General features: G+C 35.3%; 1 protein-coding gene across 1 annotated transcript in view; it reads left to right on the top strand.

Moving 5' to 3' along the window:
• KIF14 (kinesin family member 14) overlaps nt 1-23,642 on the top strand; it is a 28,913-nt gene extending 5,271 nt beyond the window's left edge. The window contains exons 4-29 of the mRNA XM_075710946.1: nt 177-275; nt 1,840-1,892; nt 2,234-2,264; nt 2,623-2,730; nt 3,886-4,002; nt 4,616-4,734; nt 5,051-5,223; nt 5,568-5,715; nt 5,813-5,876; nt 6,092-6,276; nt 7,054-7,156; nt 7,384-7,544; nt 8,359-8,506; nt 9,204-9,356; nt 9,946-10,072; nt 10,686-10,779; nt 11,833-11,971; nt 14,246-14,346; nt 16,816-16,910; nt 17,681-17,902; nt 18,055-18,239; nt 18,949-19,107; nt 19,649-19,768; nt 22,261-22,335; nt 22,974-23,112; nt 23,251-23,642. Of these exons, the coding sequence (XP_075567061.1) occupies nt 177-275; nt 1,840-1,892; nt 2,234-2,264; nt 2,623-2,730; nt 3,886-4,002; nt 4,616-4,734; nt 5,051-5,223; nt 5,568-5,715; nt 5,813-5,876; nt 6,092-6,276; nt 7,054-7,156; nt 7,384-7,544; nt 8,359-8,506; nt 9,204-9,356; nt 9,946-10,072; nt 10,686-10,779; nt 11,833-11,971; nt 14,246-14,346; nt 16,816-16,910; nt 17,681-17,902; nt 18,055-18,239; nt 18,949-19,107; nt 19,649-19,768; nt 22,261-22,335; nt 22,974-23,112; nt 23,251-23,642 (3,510 nt within the window). The remainder of the gene's footprint in view (nt 1-176; nt 276-1,839; nt 1,893-2,233; nt 2,265-2,622; nt 2,731-3,885; nt 4,003-4,615; nt 4,735-5,050; nt 5,224-5,567; nt 5,716-5,812; nt 5,877-6,091; nt 6,277-7,053; nt 7,157-7,383; nt 7,545-8,358; nt 8,507-9,203; nt 9,357-9,945; nt 10,073-10,685; nt 10,780-11,832; nt 11,972-14,245; nt 14,347-16,815; nt 16,911-17,680; nt 17,903-18,054; nt 18,240-18,948; nt 19,108-19,648; nt 19,769-22,260; nt 22,336-22,973; nt 23,113-23,250) is intronic.
• The last annotated feature ends 1,668 nt before the right edge of the window (nt 23,643-25,310 follow it).

Here is a 25,310-nt window from a genome sequence, read left to right as displayed (position 1 = left end):
TGTATTCTTGGCAATAGCAGATCCCTGGTTTAGGATATAATTTCTCTTGGGAAGTCCCTTCAGTACAAATGCTTGTAACATTGAATAACAGGATCTGGTAATCTGTTTTTGAAACAAAGGATGATGAAAATGTTTTGTTGGACTATATCAATAACTTTTATTATTTATTTTATTAGATTTTGTATCATCTTGAAATGAGCTTTTTTGAAGTATACAATGAGAAAATTCATGATTTGCTTGTCTTTAAAGCTGAAAGTGGACAGAAGAAACAACCAGTAAGTTGCTCACAGAAACAAGTATATGCATAATCTCAAAGTAGTGGCCTCTATTCAGTAAACAGAAATGCACAAATGACAAGTGATCATTGTTTTGTTATCAAAGTTCTTTAGATTGTTGTGAATAACAGGATTCTAATAAAAAAAAAAAGTCTCACTATTTGACTTCAAGCAAAATGCTTGGCACTTAAGAAATGCTAAGCAAAAAAAGATCTTGCTGAAATAGAAACAAAATGATTCAGTAGAATCTCTCAAAATTGTTAACATCTCCCCGTATCTGCAAAATGAAGATGATTTTATCAGCCTTTATAAAAAGTCTCTTAGAGTATTATTTATCTAAATCTCCAGATTCTATTAAGAGTCTTCTGTGCAACATGATTTGAGTTATCCTGTAACTTAGATGGAGTTCTAAAATGGAAGGAGGACAATGCCAGGAGGCTTCCAATGGTGTTTGGGGGTGGGGGTGAAAAGAGTATTTGCCTAATTGTATTTGATCCATCAGTCTCCAGTTCTCAGCACTACTGAAATGTCCATTCACTTTCTGAAAATATCTGTGTATTGCTTATCTACTGGGATGCCTGTTTGCCACTGACTCTACATATCTAATTGCAGTCTATAGTATATTCATGAAAAAATATTAATACTTGCAAAGGGAGAATAGTTCCTTACTTTGTTTCCTCTCTGTATTTACGTTGTCCATTTACTTAGCACCAAGATGGGTAATATCTCTCAGAGTCTTTGCCCTGGATAATTTACTGCTTAGAGCCATGGGGCTGTCAGGAAGTTCCTTCTCTTTTATGTTGGTTGGTTGTTTCCCAAGGAGCGGGAGTGTGTGTGTGGGGGAAATCACTGACCTGATTAAGTAGTTAAGGATCACTAGTTTAGCTAGTTTTTAAATGCTTCTGTGTTAGAATATGTAAAAGCATAAATTAAAAAAAAAAAATGTGTTAAGTAGGGGAGGTAGGGAAGCAATTTATCATGTTTGATTTGTTAAAAAAAAAAAAGGACTTTCTGTACTTTGACATGTTGAACACTATACTGACCACCTGTGTGTAAACTATGAGTATTAGTTTATGATAAAGAAGATATACTACATTCAACTTGCTGTTGAAATAAGTTCTTTATCCTAAACTTGGGACTTATGTGGACTAGTTATATAGAAGTAAAGACTATACTGTCTTGTTTATAGTAGGATTGCTTTCATCTGAGTTTTGTCAGTGATTTTGAGCTAAGCTATTTAATTTGGAAACATAATCAATTTATGTTGCAGAAAAGATTTTTTTTTTTTCCTTATGTAAATATCTTATATAAGATACATGTTCAGCGGTTAGCTCTGTGAGTCATGGCTGGTAGAGTCTGCTGTGATTTCTCAGGTAGCTGGAAAAACTCAGTTGTAGGTTTTTTTCTGAAAATACTGTTCTAGATGATTCATGTTAAGTTTTGTTGATGATAAACATCATACTAGGGATGTAGATAGACTTTCTCTTAATTCTAAGATATTCCTGGGTGCTAGGTCTAATTAATGCACTCCTAATAATTTTTCTTTTAAAATCATTCTCACCAGCTTCGTGTAAGAGAGCATCCAGTGTTAGGACCATATGTGGAAGGCCTGACAGTGTAAGTCTCTTAACTGTTCTCATTCTAATAGATGTATGGTGCAATCCTGAAAGTGTTCTAATTATTGTCTTGAGGCTCTGTGAAAGCTTGTGTACTCACTAAGATCTTGCCTAATTTACTGGTATCGCGTAGTTTTACAAAAAATGTGTGCCCATGTCTAGCTTGACTTGACCTATTTCCTTTAGTGAAATAAGTGTGTGGAAGTCTCAAGACAACTGGAGCTTTTGTGGTATATTTGTATTTTGTCTGTAACTAGGGAAATGTTTCAGAACTCAGATGGCAGGGAAAACTATAGAAAGAAAACAGTCTGAACCGAAACTTTTCTTTTTCCCCCACCTTAGGAATGTTGTCAGTTCTTACTCTGATATCCAGGTAAGAGTTATTTGGTTACCAAAAAGGAATACAAATATTTCTACTTGCTCCTTTCTTCACTGTTGAAAACTAAATTCCATGGATGGGAAGAAAATGCTTTACAGACTGCCCAGTAGTCTATGATATTTCAACTGACTTTGTAAAAGGATAATGAAGACTAGTCCTGTGTAATGGAGTTAAGTAGATGCATACAGGCAAGTGTCACTCTCTTCACATGGTTATCTTGTAATCTTAAGTTTTAATTCCTGCCTTATAGAGTCATCGTTTGTGTTAATAACTTTATTTGCAAACTTTGTAATCTTCAGTTAACTACCCAAAGTAGGTTTTGGTTTCATATCCTGACTTTTCTCTCTTACAGAGTTGGCTTGAACTAGGAAATAAGCAGAGAGCAACAGCTGCTACAGTAATGAATGACAAGAGCTCTAGATCTCATTCTGTCTTCACCCTTGTCATGACGCAAACCAAGGTATTGCTGGGCATTTTAGATCTGTTCGAATTGGGTGGTTAAAAGTTGTTTTGTGTGCTGCCTAGAAAATTGTTGTCAGAATATACTTGAAGATGAGTAAAGCACAGGGCATTTTAACATGGCTTTCTACACAGCAAAACTTGTTTTATTTTATGAGCTTTGAGTACATTCTGATGTCTCTGTGCTACATATATTTATAGCAGCAACATAAATATGTCTAGACTGGCAGTAGTAGGAGTAGTTCCAAGCTTCTGAGTGTGAGTTTTGAGATGTAACTGGAATCCAAATTGAGGCCAGACCTGGTTTCACACTGCTGCTAACACTTCTTAGCTTCTAAGAAGGTTAGGCTATGCAAGGTGGATAGCAGTGCTGAGTGTCTGCAGGTGATGAGCTGGGACAATGGTAGGAGATGCAGTTTCTGCTCAGTTTCAACACAGTTCACTGAGTAAATGTTTCCTTGCTTCAGGATACCTGTCTCACCTACGTGTCTCCAGGATATAGGGTCTACAACTCCTCATCTGATTTACAGATGTGTAAAAAACAAAACCTCACTTACAGGAGCCTGAAAACAGAAATGAAATATGTAGAGCTCCTCAGAAATCTATAGTCTGTCAATTTTCTCCATTCACAAATAACTTGTTGGTTTGGGTTTTTTTGTTGTTCTTGGTTGGATTAATTTTTTCAGCCCAATTTGCTAATCTTCTCCCTCTTTTTTCTCTTTCCTTTTTTTTTTCTTTTCCTTTCCTTCTCCTTCTTCCCCTCCCTGTTCTCACCACTAGCTTTTCTCTGTCAGAACTAGTCCTGAGACTTTTCCACCGACTACTTAGCTGATCTTCATTGGTCCAAGTCAGTAACAGCTTACTCATTTCTGTGGGTTTTGGATAGCCACAATAGTCAAAATTCAGACCCAAACCCATAGGTTGGTAATCTGTTGGTGCAGCTTCTGCTTATACAGATACTCAACCCCTAGCAATTGGTACTATGGTTAAAAGTCTGAACTTGGTCTCCTTCAAGGGATACACATGAAGGTATCCTGTCAAAAAGTAAATGGAAGTGTCAATTTTTTATGTATTTAAAGTGGACAGCTTGTTAGATTTCTGCTTGTCCTCAGGCTTTTTATTTTGGTTTGAATGCAAACATCTCCCTTTTTTCCAGGTAGAATTTGTGGATGAAGAGCAATGTGATCGTAGGCTTACCAGTCACATAAATTTAATTGATCTAGCTGGCAGTGAGTGCTGCTCAACAGCTCAGACCACTGGAGAAAGGCTGAAGGTAAACGAAGATTAGAAATCTGTGGAAACGGATTGACTCCGAAGAATTCCAAAGCATCCTCACCTACCAGGACTCTTGGGTGGGAACTGTAGTCTTAAAAGGCTATGTGGCCTTTATGCTTATAAGTATTGCATAGCATTTTGCTAGTGAGGGTGGATGGCCCAAAGAAGCTGTTTTGACTGTGCAGTATGGCAGGCCAGAGCTTACTTAGGACAGCAGTCCCCATGCAGGCCTAATGATCCTTTAGAAGGAATGAGGAAAAACTGTTCACATGGCTTTCCAAATCATGAATCAGATACTGCACGGAATTGGGGCTTGCGTCTTCTTTGGGAATTTCAGAAAATAGAGTTTCTAATAAGAGACTTTCTTTCAAGCTGCCTTCATAAGTTTGATGGTTCTTAACACTGCTTATTTTAAAGCCAGGGTCTCTGTTCTTTCCAAATGAAGATCTTCTAAGATAGTTTTGCATCTTATTGTTGTTTTTTAATCAGTGGTGACATTTAATATGGTACAGCTGTACCATATGGTGAATAAGCCCAATTAAATCAACAGCACAGTCAATAGATCACACAAGAAAATAGAACTGTATTATTTTTATTTTTGCTTTGTATAGGAGGGTGCGAGTATCAATAAATCACTGTTAACCCTTGGAAAGGTCATTTCTGCACTCTCTAAACAATCTCGAAATGGAAAGAAAACTTTCATTCCTTACCGGGAATCTGTTCTTACTTGGTATGTACACTTCAGAATTTTTTTATGTAGAAGTAAAGGCTTTCTCAGATTGTAGGTTCCTCTTCTATTCAGGAGGCATCACTTGCCCTCCCACCCTCCCTCTCTCTCAAATGACCTATGGAGGGAAGAAATTAGCCTGTTGCATCAGGTGAAGAACAAACAGGACTTTGTTTTGTACTTTAAGTAGCTAACAATCACTCTCAAATAAGTAGCAAGACCCTAGGTGTATTGTGTTTAATCTGTTCAGATTGAGAAGTTTAATTTTTATTTCAATGTGGGGGCCAGGGATTGACTTTTACTGTCCTGTCAAATGAAGGTTGTTAAAGGAAAGTCTCGGTGGAAATTCACAAACTGCTATGATTGCCACAGTAAGTCCAGCTGCCAGCAGTACAGAAGAAACACTCAGCACTCTTCGCTATGCAAAACAAGCTTGTTCAATTATCAACATTGCTAAAGTAAATGAAGATGTGAATGCCAAGCTAATCAGAGGTGAGGTTGACATCTGCAGTCTTCGAGTACTTTTCATTTGCATGTGTGTTTAACTTATTGCTCAATAAGAGTTGTTACTACTAATAATCTAGTGTTGACTGACCATGTGTCAAACAGGCTAATACAACCTAGGATATCTTCCTTTTAATATTATTCTCTTTTCTGAGCTTTTTTTTTCCCCCAAAGTTCAGCTGATATCTTAGGCTATACTTGAGAACCTGGAATGAGAAAAGGTGTTTCATTTTTAATTAACTAGATTTAAGGAAGAATTTTCTAGTATCGTACTGAAATGTCTAAACCCTATTTTGTCTTCATTTTTTGTACTGTGTCTTTGTCTAATGTAGAATTGAAAGCTGAAATTGAAAAACTGAAGGCAGCTCAGAAGAGCGCTCTGAACACTGATCCTGAAAAATACAGACGTTATTTGCAGGAAATAACATCTTTGAGGGTAAAATTACGCCAGCAGGAGAGGGACATGGCAGAAATGCAAAGGTTGGGCAGTTGTTAATGTCTTACTCTAAAATAGAAATGGTAAAACTTATATACTGTAACTTTTCTCCTAATATGTTGTGTTATTTAATATGTTAAGGGCCTGGAAAGAAAAATTTGAACAAGCAGAAAAAAGAAAATTAGAAGACATAAAAGAATTGCAGGTACGTTTTCTTTCTTCACTTCACTTTCTATAGGAGATAGTACAGAAAATATAACATCAGCAAGCCTTGCAGAAGAATTAGAATAGTTGTAAGATTTGTTTTCCTTAATGCTATTCTTTTAACAGACTACTGTGACTTCTTAGAAAAAATTAATATAGATATTTGAATGCACAAAGTGAACTGTTTTTTTTTATGGAGAGGTCTTTTTTATCTAGAAAGCAGGAATTGCATTCAAAATGGACAATCATTTACCAAACCTTGTCAATCTCAATGAAGATCCTCAGCTTTCTGAGGTGCTATTGTATATGATCAAAGAAGGAGAAACTACAGTTGGAAGGTATACATCAAATTCGAAACATGATATCCAGCTTTCCGGAGTGCTAATTGCTGATGACCATTGGTATGTAGTGTTCTTTTTATACTTGAAGTGAGAGCAGGAAATACCTCTTCTCACCCTTCCCTTTCTTTTGGAGTCACTCTTCCTTCTGGCAGTAACAAAATACAGTTTTCTAACAAGGAAAATACTATCTAGGGATAACTTTTGTACTGTTCAACGATTAAGGTAACTTAATCTGTTAAGTTGTTGGATGTTCTGTTCCATCTAGAAATCTGTTAACCAAGGTAGTTTAATTTCTTTGTTCATTTCATTCATGTAGCAAAATTTTCTGTTTGTGTAGAAATGCTGGAGAAGGACCTGGTCAAATGATGCTGTGTGATAACTCTATTACATTAAGTTCAATAGAAAAGTGAAATGCCTTGACAGTTCTTACTTAAAACTAAAAGTAGAGAGCAACTCGGCCATATTGCAGAAATATTTTTTAAAGTGCATTCCACGCAACTGATCCTAGACACAATGCTGGAAGAAACTTAAGTAATCAATTACTAAAAACATGAAAGATGCGTGTATGTTGGGAAATTAAGCATTATCGAAGAAATGCTCAGATGGCAGGGTATTGTAGTAATTTATTACAAGTGGATTCTTCTTAGATTTAAATATCAATTCTCTTCCAAAATATAGGTTGTCACTCATTATGTATGTTGTAACTAAATAGTATGAAGACAGTCCACATCTGGAAAAACAGTAACAGGACACTATCTAAAGCATGAATTTTAGTCTATTAAGAAACATCACTTGCAATTAACATGAGCTGATACTGCAAATGTTTCTTGTTTTCAGTGTTATAAAAAATACTGTTGGCAAAGTGAGTATTATTCCACTAAGAGAAGCAAAGACATATGTGAATGGGAAATGCATTTTAGAACCAACAGTTCTGCATCATGTAAGTAATTGATTTGGTAAAAGTAATGTGTGCATGTGCGGATTTTTCAGCTTTGTTAATATTACAACTTCAGACTGCAGGTTTTCTTAGAAGGCTCTGAAACTGTAAATATTTGTCTTGTCCCCTTTGATTTCGAGGCCTACCTGTTATGTTTTGAGCACTGTAAATTTGCTTATAAACCTAAAAATTATAGAACAAACTTTTTTTCCCCCCCCCTTTCCTAATAGGGTGATCGAGTGATCCTTGGGGGAGACCACTATTTCAGGTTTAATCATCCAGTAGAAGTTCAGAAAGTTAAAAGGCCATCTTGTGGGACTATGTTTTTGCATGATGGTCCAAAAGATTTTGAATTTGCAAAGAATGAGCTGCTTATTGCACAAAGAACACAGTAAGTATTGTATCTTCTTGTTCTAAAAATAAATTCAGTTGTTAATGCAACAGTGCAATAAGTTTAAGAAATAAGAAACTTAATATTATTTCACAATAAAGGAAATCTGGAAAATAGCAAGGTTATTGTTAACTCCATTTGTCACGGAAATGGAAGTCCCAGACTTAGCTGAAAGGAATGTAAACCTCTAAGAGGTGATCACTACAATCTAGTCCAGCTGGCAAGAATGTAGATCACTATTAAGGAAACACTGAGCTCCAGAGGTCCTCAAAGTAGTGTGTATCTTCAGTTACATTTCTCTCCAAGCACATAACGAGTCTGAAACTGACTTTTGATCTTTCAGAGAGACTTAAAGCCTGAAAAGCAAATACCTTAGGAAAATGAAAAGAACCCAAAGTTACAACCTTGGTCTTCTATGGTGGTGAAGAATTTAAGAGACAGTAAAGGGTTATTTGTACTTGCTTATTTCCTGGGAGTTGTTAAACTGCAAGACTCATTGACTTAAAACTGTTCTGCATCTTAATGTGATTTAGTGAGTTTCTATTACAGTTCTTAATTTTGTGAAAGGTGCATAATAAAATAAATATGGAAATCAAGTCAATTTAAAAATTCTGGAATGTTTTCCATCTTTACTAGTGTCTACTTTTTCCCTATGAAATCAAAAATATCTAGGTAAAGTATAAAAGTTGTTTTTAAAAAACCAAAACAAACCCTCATATTTTTACTGTTATGATGGAAGAAAAGATTATAATCACTATGTGGCCTGTAAGAGGTTAAAGCCAGCATTCTAAATGTATGACACTTCTACCTGTAGGCTTGAGTCAGAAATTGAAGAGGCACGACTCAAAGCCAAGGAAGAAATGATGCAAAGTGTCCAAATTGCAAAAGAGATGGTTCAGCAAGAACTGACCTCACAAAAAGAAGCTTATGAAAGCAAAATAAAATCACTGGAAGCAGAGGTGGTAAGTTGGCACTGCATCGTTACATAAAACATATCAATAAAATAAAATGGAAGCTATAGTATGCGATTTCTGTTTGTTTGTTTATTGTTTTGGTTTTTTGGGGCTTTTTTGGTTTTGCACATTATAACAGTCTATTAGGGAATGCTAAGCCTCATTCTTCTTCTTTTTTAAAAAAAAAAAAATCAGTCTTACTAACACAAGAAATTACAAAGTAGGTACCACCTTCAGAATTATTCTAGGGATTTTGGTTTATAGAATTAGCCAGGAACTAAAATGTTAATCTGGTGTGAATTTGATGAGAGTGTAAAACAAAATCTAACTTATTCTACGAGGCTTTTAAATTACTACAGTATTTTAGTTAATGTGGCTTTTTTTCCTTCCAAGTTTGCATGCTGCTTTGTTGTTAGTGTTTTAAATACTTTTACAATACATCTAAGTCTACATAGAATAGTACATCATGGTAAAACAATAATAATGATGGAGTATCTTATTTCTTAAATGTGCTACAGAAAACATAATGCAATGCTTCTGAAATGGAATATAACCTTTCATTGCCAGCACTGGGCTGAGTAGTCCACAGGGGCTGTGTGTTTTAAGTGTATTGAAGTGAAAATAAATCTTAATATCTGCTTAAGGGATAGATCAGAAATGCTGTAGAAGTGGTATACCTCCTCTCATCCGTCCTTTTTCATATTAGAGAGAAGAATCTCGTAAGAAGCAAATCCAAGAACTGAATAACCAAAAAGCTGCAACTAAAATACAGGAGCTAGAGAAGGCAAAGCAAAATCTTGAGCTAGAACTACACTTCAATAAGAAGCGTTTAGAAATGGAGACCTTAGCTACCAAGCAGGTAACTTAAAAATCTTGCTGCTTTTTTTTTTTTTTTTTTAAGCTGATAAACTGTGGTGTGTTTTGTGGGGGTTTTGTGGTTTTTTTTTAAATATAAATAACTGTAAGTGGAATGTTTCTGAAGTATTTTTCTACATGATTTTATGTTTTGTTTATACTTTGAATATGATATTCTATTAAATTTGGGGATAAACTAATGCTGACCTTATTTCTTATATAATGTGGACTGTGTTGTTCATGTACCAAACTTTAGTGACCATTGCCTGTGCCAAAAGTTATGACTCCAAGCATTAATGTAAGTAATGACTGGTTTTTGGCTGGTGTTCATATCTATCTGACTGCTGCAACAAGTATGACTTAATTTTTTTTTAAGTTGTTTCTTTTTAATTCCAGTATTTTTTAAAGCATGTCACTATCTAAGCAAAATCAGAACACTGTTAGAGTTTGAAGATGGAGGATTTCATATCGCTATGGCAGATGTCCAATATAAATTTCATTCTGCTCTGAGAGTCCATAAAATGACAGCAAGAAAAATTTTGCTTAAATAAACAGTATTAAGAGTTTTGGATTTTTCTTTTTCCTTCCCCCAGGCTCTAGAAGATCATACTATTCGTCATGCAAAGATACTTGAAGCTCTGGAAGCTGAGAAGCAAAAGATTGCTGAAGAAATACAGAGTCTTCAGAAGAATCGTGGAAGTGGGAATAAAACTATGACTAGTATGTATATACATAATGTTGCAAGGGCAGTGCTGACTTCTCTTTTGCTTGGTGGGCTTGGATTTAGTGGATATGGATCCAGAAATTTTTTTCTTTTCCTCTAACACTTCTCTAACGATCCTGAACAAGAAGAGTCTTTTGGCTGCTATGATCCTTTCCACTCATAAGCTGTATATATCAGACAGTGCTAAAAGCTCTGTTTTAATCACGCCCAGGGTGGTTAGCTAGACATATGTGTAGTCTGTATTTACCCCGATTACTTAGAAGTTCTTCCCCCATCTGGCTGAACTGGTTAGGCGTTAACTCATTGGGGAAACTGGAGTAACAGAATTGATTCTGTCTAATTTCCTATCTCAGATTAGTCTAATGTATAGTGTCTGATGTTATGCCTCTATTTTTGAAATACCCTTTACGTGACCTTTTACAAAGAGTTATCTTGGCTGGGAGGGTCATTTTTTCCCAATGTATTGGGAATTCACAGAACTGTTGTTGGCTAAATTCCATTCAAGTTTTCTGGTTGTGGTTTCTTTTTTTACTTCTTTTTTAAAACCCTGAAGTTGTTGCAACACATTGTTTGACCCACTTAATCATTATGTGCTATATTCTTTATCAGTTCCACTTAATTGGAATTCTCTGAAGCTATCTGTGATGATCAAAGAGGCCAACACCATTAGTAATGAATTAGGGAAAAACACTGTTTTCTACAGGTAAGTATCTGAGTTAGTTAATTATAAGGGGGTATATATAATATATATATTAAAAAAAAAAAATTGGGGGGTGGATTCTGGATGTGCAGTGAGCTGTTTGGTTTTCTTTTCACAGTTTTGTTAAATTGAACATGATGAATCACTTTTCCAAACTAGCTTTAGTTAAGTGTGTAGTTTAGCCTTGTTAGTTTGAAATGTGACTTTCAAATTTGAATTTTAGGTCAAGACTTCAGAGGTATGTCTACAGACAATTAATTTTGGATTGAGTGTGCTTTGGAGGTGAATCTTCTGATGCCCATGTCTATCCTGGTTTGGTTCACATATTAAAGTTGTCCTAAAGCACACTAACCGCATTCCTTTTGGACAAAACTAAACCGGGGAATGTGCCAGCCACTAGGAGGTGTTCAGTTCACAGGACTATAACAGTTGTAGTTCAAAGTCATAAAAACCCCAGAACATGCATATAGTGGATATCGAATGCTTGGGACCAGCTGTTTCATTCCACACATCTGTTGCTAAGCCATGCTACTTGCTAGTTGTAGCTGAAGAGTGTTCTAGAAGTGAACCTGTATGTTGGTCAGATGTTCTTAGTGTGAGCAAAATATATTAGTGCAGAGGAAACTCTGTATCACTTCAAAAAAATTGCTACAGTAAATGCAGGTAAGCTAGGACTTTCTAGTAGTTGTAGGTATTACTGTGTTTTTCAAATGTTGTATTTTCACATCCTTCAGCAAGAACTCAGCCAGCAGAATTCTGTAGCATATACTTGGTCCTGAGTTTGAGAGCCAGCAATTTGTATGCTAGTATCTACTTCTATCTCTGAATGCAGGGATTCCTTTTTTTTCCCTTGCATAAAAATAATTTTAATGGCTACACTAACGTATGTTTTGTGAGATACGTGATGTCTCAAGCAATTTCTGTGTTTGTAATAAAACTTTTATTCTCTATATAATCCTTTCTACAACTACCTTGTTTCGTTTTTGCAATACGAATAATGTTTTTTGTCTTTATTTTTCTTTTTTTCTTTTTTTTTAAACTTTCTCAAATTCTTAGGCACGACAAAATTGATGATAAAACAGGAACAGTGTCTTCTGTTCAGGTGCAGGTTCGTAACATCAAACTGGGAATAGCAACTTTCTGGAGCCTGGAGAAATTTGAATGCAAACTAGCAGCAATGAAAGAACTCTATGAGGTCAGTAACAACTGAAAAAAAAACACTAATAATTGGTAATATTTTGTCAAATATAAGATTCTGATAATCATGCAGGAGGAAAATCTTGGGATTTTTTTGTTTATGTGATCTTAAACACCAAGACACATGATTATTTTTTATTAAACACATGTACATACATTTGTCCATCACATAGACGACAGTAGAAATCAATTACTTTATTCAGGTAATTTTGTGTACAGAGTGTGAAGTAGTAAAACAAGGACTGCTTTGTGGTTCTTCTGGCTGTTCAGTTGTTTATCTGTTCTGGAGGAAAACTTGACTTTTTAAAGGTATCATTTGAATTTTCATTACTACATTCTATGTATTTTTCATTGGTTCTGATAAGTTAATTTGCTACCGGTTGCTTTTGTCTGTATGTGCTTTAGGTTCTTCAATGGGAGTTTTTTAAAGGAAAGACATTTTTCATAATTTTTTGTTTAATAAACTGACAAAGTGCACGTTAATTCCTTTTTCTAATTACATAGCTTTTAATCACACAAACTGGGTATATCTGTGCTGCACTTCTCTAAATGTGCAGTACTTTGTTTTGGAGCGTATCATACTATCTTTTGTATTGAAGAGGAGGCTGTAAAATAGAAGAAAAGGAGAAGTGGGAACAGTGCCTGTATTTGATTCTGTATCCACAAAACCCACTATAACCATCAGCTAAAATCTTTGTAATTTATATCATAAAGGTAAACAATGGTTCTAAATTGTTGAATATAGATAAGATGACAGTATTGACTCTTATTTGCTGGGAGAATGGTTATTTTTTTATCTCCTAAAGAGAAGAATGTCGTAAGAAAGTATTGACTTATCTTTATTGACTCCATGTGAACAGACAGTGTTTTCATTGTGTTCCATTGCATTTTTTTTCTCTGTTTTAGAACTGAAGACTCGAGTGGCCTAAGAACTACTTAAAAAAAAAAAAAAAAAAAATCTATCAGATCTGGTGGTCTTTAAAAGTACTTTCATTTTTTTAGTGTTGATAGAGTATTCTGGGATTTTCCAATCTCCAGGGCTGATCGTTGCATTTATCTGGTTTTTGGTTTCTGCCATATGAATTGAAAGTTGTTTTAGACTGCAGTGAATTAATGAAGGGTAAAGGAAGGAAAGTTCTTGGAGATGGGAGTGAGCTGGTTAACATGAAGGAAGGAGCCAAAGCAATCTAGTAGAACTGTAACAATCTTGTATTTTATGCTATACTAGTTTTGTGTATTAATCAAAACACCCCTGAAGAAAAATGTATCTTTAAGATCAGGTTTTAGATTAAGAGACCAGCTTGGCTAAATTTGTCCTGTGCTTGAATTTCTGATTGTCCTCATCATATAAATTCTTTTAATTTCAATATCTGTATTATGTTTAGCCTGGAGCAGTATTTAAAAGTGAACAGAAATTACTTCAAATAATATATAAATAAATGTTTGGATGCTCGCTATTTCTGAACACAAATCACATTCTGGCATAAATAGCATACTTTTGAAGTTTGAAGAGGAAGAAGTCTCAACTGTTAGAGCACTGAAGGCGCTGGCAGGGAAAAATATGAAAACTTTTTACACTTCAGAATGCTCTTTTTTTTCCCCTTAGAAAATAGTTGCATCTCATTAAATAATTATGTTTTCTTTGAAAGAATAACTTCTTCATATATGAGTATATATCTGAAATAAAAATCTTTCAATATTTTGTCCGAAAAGGAAAAAAGCCATCAAAGAAAAGCCAGAAAAAAAAGTTGAAGAAACACTCCTTTATGATATAACTCTGTAATATGCAAGTATTTCCAGTGACAGAAGACTGTTGCCCTATTTATTACTAAAAACTGTTTGGATCTTGGCAATGTCAGAGACTGGATTCTATTTCCTGTGGAAAACTATTGCTAAAACTGTTACACAAATCCAGATATTAAAATAAAAAAAAATTAATAGATTTTAATTTAATTTTTAATAAATATGGCATGTGGAGAGAGCTGTGAAAAAGTTTTGTACTTTCTATTCCTGTATCTCAGACGCGCTGGGTAGCTAGGTGTCTTCACTAAATGTTTATCTTGTTTTAGTTTGTTGTCAAACACTTACACCTCAAGTTGGCTGGCAGTCAGTTATCTTCTAGACTATAGATATCCTAACAAAAGAAAAAACATTAAAACTACTATTCTACTGTTAGTAGAACATGTTGTCTTCATCCATATGTTGCATGCTTTATTATCATTCTATTTCTGTTTAACCCTCCTCCTCTCCTGTGCTTTCTTTATGATTTCAGAGTAATGATAGCAATAAAGCTGCTGATGTATTTTATGACCCTTCTGATGAGTGGGAACCTGACCTTTCAGATGCCACCGTTTCCTCTCTTTCCAGAAGAAGGTGATACTAATTTGTAGCAACTAATTTAAAACAAAGCCAAAAAAAAAAAAGTGTAAATATCTAAATATGTTTCTGTGCCACTAACGTTGTCTTTTATTTATTAATTCTTCTTCTACCTTATTATAATGTCAAACTTAGAAATTAAATGAAAAGTTATATGTATATTTGTGAGGAGGAGGGAAAGTTTAAACTAAGCATGTTACCTTACTATGCTCTCCTAGCTTCACTTATGAAATATGTGTTAGTATGCAACATGTTGCTAATACAAATTGCATGCCCACTCACGCAGTTTGGCAGAATAAACAGCAGTGTTTCTGAGGTCAGGCACAGCATCTATGCAATGTATGCCTGATCAGTGCCAGAGCGTTTTTTATGTATGACTATTGACAACTAGCTGGAGGTAATTAAAGGCTGTTTCCAATTATTTCAGGAATCTGTCTCAGAAATTGATACATTTGTCTGTAGCACAGGACTTTAAATTAACCTGCAGAGGATCCACAGGTTAAGGTTATAGATACCACGTATTTAATTAGTAACACAAGCGATTTTAAATAGGCACTTGGACATCTGTTCCCATCCTTACTTACCCCAGACACTGTGCCAACTGATAAGTTCTCTTCTGTTGATTCATTCTTTTATATTTCCTCATGGACAAGAAATAGGAACAAAAATTCTTCCAAACCCAAAAGTATATTTTGTCAAAACATGCATAAGGCTTTCTAAACCACGTATATATCATCATCAGTGCAGAGTGAAATGTGTAGTTTTTAGTATTTTCTTCACACTTCTGTAATATGAAAGCATTGTTTTAAGGAGTAAATTGCAGCTGGTCTGGGACCTTGTATTTGAAGTTTTAGCCTTGTAATAATATTTATAAGTGAATTGCAAACTTCTGCAAGTTGTAGCTTGTACAGAAAAAGCTAACAGATCCTTAATTATAGCTTTGCTAGTGGGTCCATATGATTATTGTTACTCTGCTGTAAAGCAGATCAGTTTATCTGACTGTAAGTTGTGGAAAGCATTCCTGACCATTCCAAGTAAACAAAAGTTATCTGAAAAGAATGCAATGGATAAACAGTTTCTTTATTTTTAGTCTAAATATTGTTTTAATGATAGAATAATGTTGGAATACTTTTTCTGCTGATGCTGCCCTCTGGATAGTATTGTAATGTGTATTCTTGAATCTCAGAAGTGTATTTGGTTTTGTTCTGCCTATTTTAAAATGCAACAATAGAAGTGGAACTGAACAAGAAAAGGTACTGGAAAAGGGAAATAGGCATTGCATACTGTGTTGACAGAAGTTAACTGATGTCAGTCACACAAACTGGTGAAATAAATTGAATTCCATGTGCTACTTTAAGATTTGGTGCTCCTGATATGCAGTGTCATGGAGCATAAAGGACAGGCTGTTCCAAAAGGGAAGGGCAGCTTGGGGCTGAATGTGACAACAGGGTAGACAGGGCAGTGCCCTTGCAAAAAAGAGCCTAGCCCCACAGTACCTGTTTGAGGTGAGCAGAGTAGATCTGGCAATGATAACCAGGGTCAGCCAACAGTCCAGATCCACAGGTGAGTATGTAATGATGAGGCAGGCTGAGGTTAAGCTGGGAAATTGGCTCAGTGAGTCAGGATTAGGTCCAAGAACAGTTGGCAGGGTCAGCCTGCAGTCCAGCGATTGCCTGACACAGCCATCCTGACAAGGTACCAGGTCAAACTGGGAAGTCAAGTCTGCAGGTCCAGATCAATGGTGTACGTGGCCAGGCACAGGCGTGGTTACAACACAACTGCAATGTAAGTCAGGCAGGAGACTCATCTTGAACGCAGCTCCAAGAAAAGTTGGGGAGCCCCTGCTGAGTCTCCTTCCAGCTGTTTCTTTAACTGCTTCAAGGCTGGCTGAGGCTTCTCAAACAGCTGACTTACTAAGAGCTGGCCTTGGGCACTGGCAGCTGAGGACCCAGAGCCAGGCCAGAGAGGCTAAGTTGGCTTGTCTAACTGACAACAGAGAACTTTACAGAACATCTGTCTTCTACCAAGAAAAAAAAAAAGCCCTCCTATCTGGCTTTCCAAAAGCAATTCAATCTGTCTGGCAGACAAGATTAAACCAAACAAAAAAACCCCAAACCCAACACATCTGCTTTCTATGGTCCCAACAGGTAGGAAAGAAATGTGTTCTTTCTCAAGTTCTAGATAATAATAATCCAGTAGCTTAAAAAGGCGAATGTGGAATGAAGATCCTGCTATATAGTAGCAAGAACCTGAGGAAAGTAAGTAGGATCCATTCTATGGACTGTATTGTCTTGCTTTTGCTCTGGTTTAGGTTCTGTGTTAACAAGTTCCATTAATTAAAAATAGATGTTTGTTTTGTTTGCCTGATGTCTGTTAATATTCTTTGAACTTTTAGTGGGTACAGGGAGAGCGATTCTCCTCTTCTAAAATTTTTTTTTATATTTTCACCCTATCATCCTTTCCTAGAAGTAGAAGTTTCATGAAGAACAAGAGAATTTCTGGATGTTTGTCTGAGATAAGATTGCAGCCAATTCAGAATATACAGACTTCCTATGTATCAGGTACTTACTATATGGCAGAACACCTTTCATTTCATACTGTGAACTTGAATCTATTACATGTATAAAACATATGTACTTCTAATAGTCATTAAAAAAAATTGTGGGTTGAAAAACAAAATGAAAAATGTCCTGTTTATAATATTTTCAAGTTTATAATGTCAATCTGTTAACATAGGGGTTTTTCTGTATTTTTGATTATGCTTTCTTAGGGCAAAAACTTCCTGACCACGTGCACTTATGACCCTTATTTAAGAGATTTACCTAAAACATTACTCCGTTTAACTATGTGGGTTAACTGGAGAAAGATGATAGTTCACGTAGCAAATTGCCAGAGTCTGAGTCCTGATTTAATAATTTGGAGAGTTTGTTTGCTTGAGTTGTTGCTATTCATATACATTCAACTACTGAGGTTCCCCCCAAGCTTTTTGTAAGGTTTTATAAACTTTTTTCCTGAAATACTAGATGCTTCAGTCTTCCAAATATTTTTATGCATTCACTTAATTTAGATTGTCTGGGTTCTGTTATTTTCTGTCTCTCTGTAGGTTCGATTGTTGAAAAAGATGGATTCATGTTAAAGAATTTCACTATGGAATTTGTCTTTGTACTAACTGAATCTAGAAACTATGTAGAATACTATATACACATTTTTTCTGACTTGCTATCTTGAGTAGTTGAACATTGCTGAAGAAGCAACATAAAATAGTTGTTAAAGACACGACTGCTCACTCTTATGAAGTTTCTTGCATATGTTTTCTTTTTACATCATACAGGTTTACAGAATAAGTCCAGCATATGCCCACACTTTTCTGAATCATTTCTTCCTGGAATTTGCAAAGAATCTATAAGTTCAGCTTTAGATTTACTGGAACAGAATCACAAAGGAGGAAGGAGCATAGCAGACAGTCTCCTAACTAATTTGTTTATCATTTTCTCTGAAGTTTCTGCCATTTCAAAAGCCTATGAACAGCAAGATGAAGAATGTCAAGAAAACTGTAAGTCTCACTTTCATAAGAGTTTAAAGTAAACATTACTAATGACTGGTCTTTCAGATGCACAAGCATTCATATGTTTGCCTGTCAGAAGAATTAACATTCCTACTTTCATTTGCAAAGGAGACCTTCTGATAGATCTCTTTCTTTTCTAGTTTTCTCTCTTGATCATGCTGCTCAATCCTACAGCATCAGAATTATCTCTGCTTTTGACCAGCTTGTGGTTCTAACCAAGCTCTGGCTCAACAATGTCCAAATGTGCCCTGGATCTATAAAAGCTGATGAAGAAATAAAACAGGAAGTAAAGAACTTAGGAGGTTATTTACAGTTACTATTGCAGGTAAAGTATATTAAATAATTCATCTGTGTGTAGAGAAGCTCTATGCATTAATGCAATATTTACTACAGACTTGCTAAAAACATTTAAATGCCCAATGTATGCAATGACAAATGGACACACCTAAGGAAGATGAACAGCAAAGGGTACATTTTTGTTGGCTAAACTGGTACTTCCATATGCTAGTTCAGACTAATGCAGACCTTGCTGTGCCCAGGCCCTGACAATAGCATAGGTTCTTAAAGATAAAAGGGGAAAATAAAACATGCAGTGACAAGGCAACTGCTAGTTTAGATTGTGAAGTGCTACTGTTTATAAATTTATAAACTAGTGGCCAGTAAATATTACCCTTGTTCATGCTACAGCCTTGTGAAGAGTAACATTTTTTTTTTTTTAACTGTGTAGTATAGAATCATAGAATGCTTTGGGTTGGAAGGGACCTTGAGAGATCATCGAGCCCAACCCCCCTGCACTAAGCAGGGATTGAACCTGTGAACTTGGCGTTATTAGCACCATGTTCTAACCAACTGAGCTAACCCGGCTAGAGATATAATGATACTATTCTTCTCTGTGGTTGCAAGGTATGGTCTTTTAGCCGTGGTAGAGAAGCCATTTGAATTAGGAAGATGTAAAGCTGAAAATGCCTGAAGTGTGTGCTCTTTGACCAGAGATGCTTTGTAGATTCAGTGAATGATATGCCTTTATTTCTCAGGGTTGTTCTTCAGATATATCGTCGATGGTAACAGAAGCATGGAGCAAAGTAAACCAAACGGTAAAACAAACAATGAAATACATAGGACACTTGGCGGTAGTCACAAGAGCTGATATTTCCTTTTCCGAAGAGAACAACATTCCTGCAACTAGTCTACAGGTGAAAAAATATTTATTAGAAATAGTGATTACAAATAGTACTTTTAATGTTGACATCACATTTCTTTTCAGTAACTGTGCTCAGAAGCACATATAACAATTTGATCAACTGAATTAACTATTTTCAGAGTTTATCTAATACTTCATTTTTATTGTGAAAATGGGTATGCGTTAATACCCTTGAAATTTTAACTTTTTTTCTTTTAAAAAAACATACTTTAAATCTGTATAAATTCCACCTATAAAGAGAAAGAAATACTGTGCTTTTAGGATTGTAGCTGCACTGAGATTTGTACAAGTATTGAATTTCAGTGAAATAGGTAGACTTACTTCAGTAATCTATGATTAAGTACCACATAGAATTTTCAGAAATCTGAAGGAAGTTAAGAAAAGGAGGTTAAAGTGCTGAGCTCCTGTGGTCCAAGAATGACATGTGACTGAATAGAAAAATTACATTTCTAGCCCACTATGGAAAATCTGTTTTAATTCAAGGCCATATCAATTCCTCTAATCACTATGTTTTGAACTTTTTACTTTAAAAGGACTTTGTACTTGCCATTTATGATGGAGTACGCTCAGGGCTGGAGTTTCTCATTGATACTGTACAGGAAAAAGCAAGAATGGTGCAGAAAGAACTCATGAAACAATATCCACAAAATGAGGTGAGATGAAAGTAAGGTTAAAAACTACTACTATACCTTAGAGACACTTGATCATGTCCTTTTATTTTTCAGCAATTCTGTCTCGAAAGTTATTAGTAGGAAGACAGTTATGATTAGTAACAGAGGTTTGAGATGGGTGGTAAGTGGGAATATTGACTACAGTCTTGCAGAAATTTTTAGTGTTTAGCCTTTCACCTATATGTAGACTGAACATTTAAGTGTATTTTATTTAGAACGCTTTCTCTGTATTGGAGGGCATTTTGTGTAAAATTTCACAGTGTAACCATGAAAGAGAGGGACAATATGAAAACTTGGTACAAAAGAGCAAGTGGACCTTTTATTCTGTATACTACTGTTAAGTTTTTGTTTTGTAAAAAGATTTCATATTTAATATGTAGTAACATTTTATGATCCTGAAAGTTAATTCTTATTTTATATTGATAATAGTAATCAACTCTGCTATTACTACACTCACTGTTATTGTCAGGAAGATTATTAGAAAGTTTGAAAACTTCGATTTGTCATACATTGTTCTTCCAGTCCTAGTCCCAAACACCATGCTATCTAAATACTAAAATAGTTCAGTGTTATCTTTTAAGAGCTAGTCTTCTCATGTGCTTTGGGTACGCTGAAGCACTTTAATGAATTGGGCACTTTAGAGGGAAATTGATTGACTAAAGTAGCTATTTAATAGCACAGAAGTCAGAAATGTCCTGCTTGATTTGGTATCATTCACTGAAATCACAGCTGACCTTCAAATACTTTCCAGGTTGATAAGCAGCAGTGGTATTTTAATTTGAGCAACTTCTTTATTACACTTCATAGGAAAGCTACCGCAAATTATTTATATTGTATTAATGAGTTGTTCCTGTCACCTTCCAATTCCAAATTTATTGTACTATGAAAAGGAATTGCATCAATGGGAAGCTTTTATCTCTCATAATAAGACCTCGATTTAATTATTTTTGTAATTTTAAGAAGAGATATTCCTACTACCTCATAATAGACAGGTGTGTGTGTGCTCCACCCACCCACCCCCCCCCAGCAGTTTAGCAGTTTTGTTTTATCAAATTGAATAGGTGTTTTTAGGTGTTTTTGGGTTGGTTGAGGTTCCCCCCCCCCCCCAGTATGCTGAAGTCAGTGGTGTTCTGGGGAGGAGTTGCTCTTTCATGAAACAAACATACTGTTATTTGTGTGTCTAGTGTGTTTTGATGCTTAAAGCAAAACAGACCTCACTACATGCTGAATTCAGTAGTGGGTTATTTGGGTTTTTTGCCTGGAGGGGCTTTTTTTTAAGCTACAGCCTGTTATTTTGTGCTCTTATTTTGCTTAGGTGACAAATAGTGAGGAAGATGATACTGTAGGGAGTTACGCAAAGTGTAGAGAATAAAGTATAAGCACAAAAGTTAAAAATATCTCTGTGACTGTATGAAAATTCCAGTAGGCAAGTTAGAGTACCCCTTGGAAGTATGCTACCTTCTTAGTGGGTGAGCTGTTTTGACAGAAAGCCTGGCTGAATGCCAAGGAAATACTCTGGAAAGATTGAAATGTTCTTCAGCAAGGTACTAGGTGTATAAAGTGTACATGCTTCCTTTCAGTGTTGGGATATATAGGCTTGTTCTGCCACTTCTTGTCTGAATAAATATTTTGTACAGACAGCATGCAAGGCCAAAGGTGACAGTTTACCTGTGTCTGAGTAATCCTCTCTTCTGCCTCATCTGGTTTTATTTTTGTTCTTTTTCTTCAAAGTTGAGAAATTTGCAGAACTGTGGCCAATAAGAAAATATCCTTAATGAGTTGGGATATATAAAACACCTAATTCTGAAGAATTTGTTACTACTGAAAAATCTGTAATACATGACCTGGTATGAACGGTTCAAATCAGTTGGAGAGGAGTGATAAATTGCTTGTCTCAAGGAAAGCAAAATTTCCTTCCTACTCTGGTTTTCACTGTTGTCATTCTTAATCCTGCAGACAACAGTGAAACTGTCCAAAATCTTTTATGTTCCTATCTGCTTGCTTAACTCCCAAATGCTTCATGTTTCCAGCAAAAGGAATTAAGCAGTCTGCTTTCCAGATAATGCTGTTAACTTGCAGTAGATTCCTATGTATCTGAAGGATTCCCGTATATACTTGTTGCTGGTGGAACAAATGTGAAGTCAGGGAGAGAACACCAGGGTATTAACCCCTGCCACTTAGATTAACAGGAATACAAAAATTACAGGACAATCTTTCTTTAACAAATAGTTAAATTTGCTCATTTGATCCTCCCATATTAAAGGTTATTTAAAACCTTGCAGATATAGTTAACAATGTTTTCTACCAGCTAACATTTTATTTGAAAAATTGCATGCTATGTTGCAGAAAACATTACTTCTGCTTGTATTTTTCTCATTAGTACACCAGTGTTCATTGTTACACTTCTAAAATATTAATGTACTTTTACTCTATCTTGAATCAAGTGTACAATATAATTAAAAATTTCTTTGTAGATTCAAAATCGAATAAAGGATAATGTTGTGGCATTAGCCAGATTCCTGGAAAGTAACATCTCTTATTGCAGGAAGGTAAGAGGAATGTTTCACAAAAATGTGTGCTTTAAGTCTGGGGTTTAAATTTAAAGATGCATTTAACAAGAGGAGGAATTGAAAGTACCTTTTGTATGTTTACAATTACATGATAACACTTCCTGTCTCAGTGGCATTCTTGTGATTGGAACACTAACTTTTCTGGCTTCTGCATTTCCACTCAAAACTATTTAATTTTAATTAAAGTATTTCTGGAGGTACTTGTATCTTATTTTCCTTCTTTTTGTGCTCATCATGAGCAGCCTAATCACCTGTTCTATCTTCTTTTAAGTTGAAATCCTGAAGTTCAGTAATGCTAGTGTAATTGTGTTATAAATACTGCAAGAGTTTATGGCCATAGTTATTGGTATTTTAAATTAAAAGCCAGGATAGATGATTTAATCTACCTTCTAAGAGCCTTTTCTGGATTTTACGGTTCCATTTGCTGCTTTTTTTTTCTTTTCCTGTCAACAGTCTGCACTTCTTTTTGGAGCTATCTTACGTTTTGTGACTTAGCATCTCTTTCGCTTTGTGTTTCAGCATTGGCCTGGTTTATGTGACTGAATCCATAATAGGCATGTTTAATAGTTAATATACTGTCATGTATTTGGTTCTTTTTAAATTGCTCTTTAATACAGAAAGAAATAGAATCTCGATTACCAGAAGAAGAATCTCTATATCAGGAAATAAAGAAAAGCACTAACATTGCTGCAAAGTATTTGGAATTGGAGCAGTGCCTAGCTGAAATCTGTCAAATTGTTTCTTCTACATTACAAGGTATTTACCTGGGTTATTACCTGTCTTGATAATAACCTGTGGACTACAGGAGATGTGTAAAGCAAGAGGGAGGGAGGGCTATTTGGTCCCTCTTTAAAAAATACTGTGTTTGATTCTTCTTGCTTTTGTTTTTCATAGGGTCGTACAGAAACACAAGGCCTCTCAGGAGCCTTGCAGAAAAGATTTGTGTCATAGCTGGATATTTTAACAATTATTTTGGTTTATTTGTCTTGTCTTCTACTTCTGCAAGCAATCCTATCCAGAAAATATCCATGCCTTTTATGAACTTGGATGAATTGGACTCTCTGGTTGATTCCCTTATTGTGAATTTTGAACTTGAACAAGGACAGCCATCACTGAAATATCAAACTCTTTGTAATGAAACTGCTGAGACTCAAGGAGGACAGGTTGAAACAGCTGAAGCTGATTTTGCTTGGAAACAGAAGGGGATTCCAAAACACACAAATAAACTCCAGTCTTTACCTCCGTTTCCTGCAGAGCTTTCACCTGGTAGGATACAGTGGGTATAAAATGCTATTACCAAGAAATTCAGGGGAACTCTTTCCCTTTACATGAAGGGAAAGCAACATATCACAAAAAGCTGAAATTTATTGCTAATATTATTAGCAAGTGGTATGTAAGTAAATTACATGATTGTATAAGTACCCTGAATTTCACAAGAAAAAAACCAGAATTCCTTAAGGGGCTGTTAGACTTGAAAATATAGTGTCTTTTGTTTTAATAAAAGTCTATTATCGCCTAAGCCTATAAGAAATAATTTAACATAATAAAAAAAAATCTATTAGAGATAATATGAATGGAGAAATTAAAACTGTTGGGGAATAACTAGAAAACACAGTAAACGTTTGGTAGGACATTCACATCTCTTTATTGTAGACCTTTGACTTCGGACTCTCGTGTAACAGTGGAAGGAGATTCCTTTGAAGAAATCTTTGTAACATACATTTATGTTGCATATAGTTACATAAGATGACTGCCTTCCTATCTTAGATACTTGAAAGGTAGATGATGTGGGTACCAATTCTTTTTGTTAACATTGTTGCATCACCTCTGCTGCATTATAATGTAGTAGTGCTACTGCAACTTTAAAGTGGGTTTTTTCACTTTTTTCAAATATCAACCTAATTTCTTTTTTTTTTTTAAGACCAAAGCAAAAACTTTGTATTTATTTCTCTAGCAGAAAACTATAAGATATGATAAAAGTACTTTACAACCTTATTCGAATGCTTTTTTTAGTGGTTTTGTAGTCCATTGAAAAATCTGGGCTTAAAGTATCAATGATGGTGCTCTTCAACTCAATCTGAAGTTAAGTTCATGTTGAGTGTTGTTGCTATTGAGTTATCTTTTGATTGGTCAAGCCATTTTTGGGACTATTCATAGTGGATTAGAAGCATAGCTCTTCCTAAATAATATGTAAGTCATCCCATGAGGTTGTAGAGAACTTTCCCAATTAACTACTTCCTTGTGCTTTTTACTGTAGTCTTCTTACCTTTAGTCTGCTGGCTGAGGCTAGTGAAAATTAACAGCAAGGATGTAAATGAAAATGAATTTTTATTCTTTAATACTGGCTTCTAGGAGGCCTGGACCTAGCATATTTTACTCACAATAGGGCTGAGAAATTCATAAGCTAAAACCTAAGTATTTTTTCCTTTATATCAAAGCTTCCAAGCCAGATATTCATAGCTATCACGTTTCCTTCTGAGTGAAGATGCTCAATGTCTTCAGAATTTCAGTCTTCGAGAACACGTCAGGCTCCTAGCACTATTTGCTATAGAAAGACTACAGTAAAGAAAGTCAATCATCCTTTTTCTTTGAAAACTTTCACGCTATAATTATAATTAATGCTGTTCAGCAATTTTTGCGCTTTCTGATTTGTAAGAAACAGGGAAAGGTAATTATGCTGAACGAGTAACCCACACACATTTTTCTTAAGACTCATACACCTTAATATTTGACAAAACATGTTTAATCACTTTCCTACTGTAAAGGCCTTTACAAGTCTGCTAAAGGGTTAGCAAAGTATATTCAGTTGTTCAGATTTTTATGCTTTAAAAGTGAAGAGAAACCTGGTATAGTTCTACTTCTGTAAATGTCTTGTTTTGTACTTGGCTGAAAGTTTTAAAAATGTAACTGTTTCTTCTGAATCATGTATCTAAGAATTGTAAAGAGTAAAACTA

The sequence above is a fragment of the Pelecanus crispus genome, chromosome 5, assembly GCF_030463565.1.
Source record: "Pelecanus crispus isolate bPelCri1 chromosome 5, bPelCri1.pri, whole genome shotgun sequence".
Classification (NCBI taxonomy): Eukaryota; Metazoa; Chordata; class Aves; order Pelecaniformes; family Pelecanidae; genus Pelecanus; species Pelecanus crispus.
The sequence above is the reverse complement of the archived record's forward strand: the minus strand, read 5'-3'. Positions and strand labels throughout refer to the sequence as shown.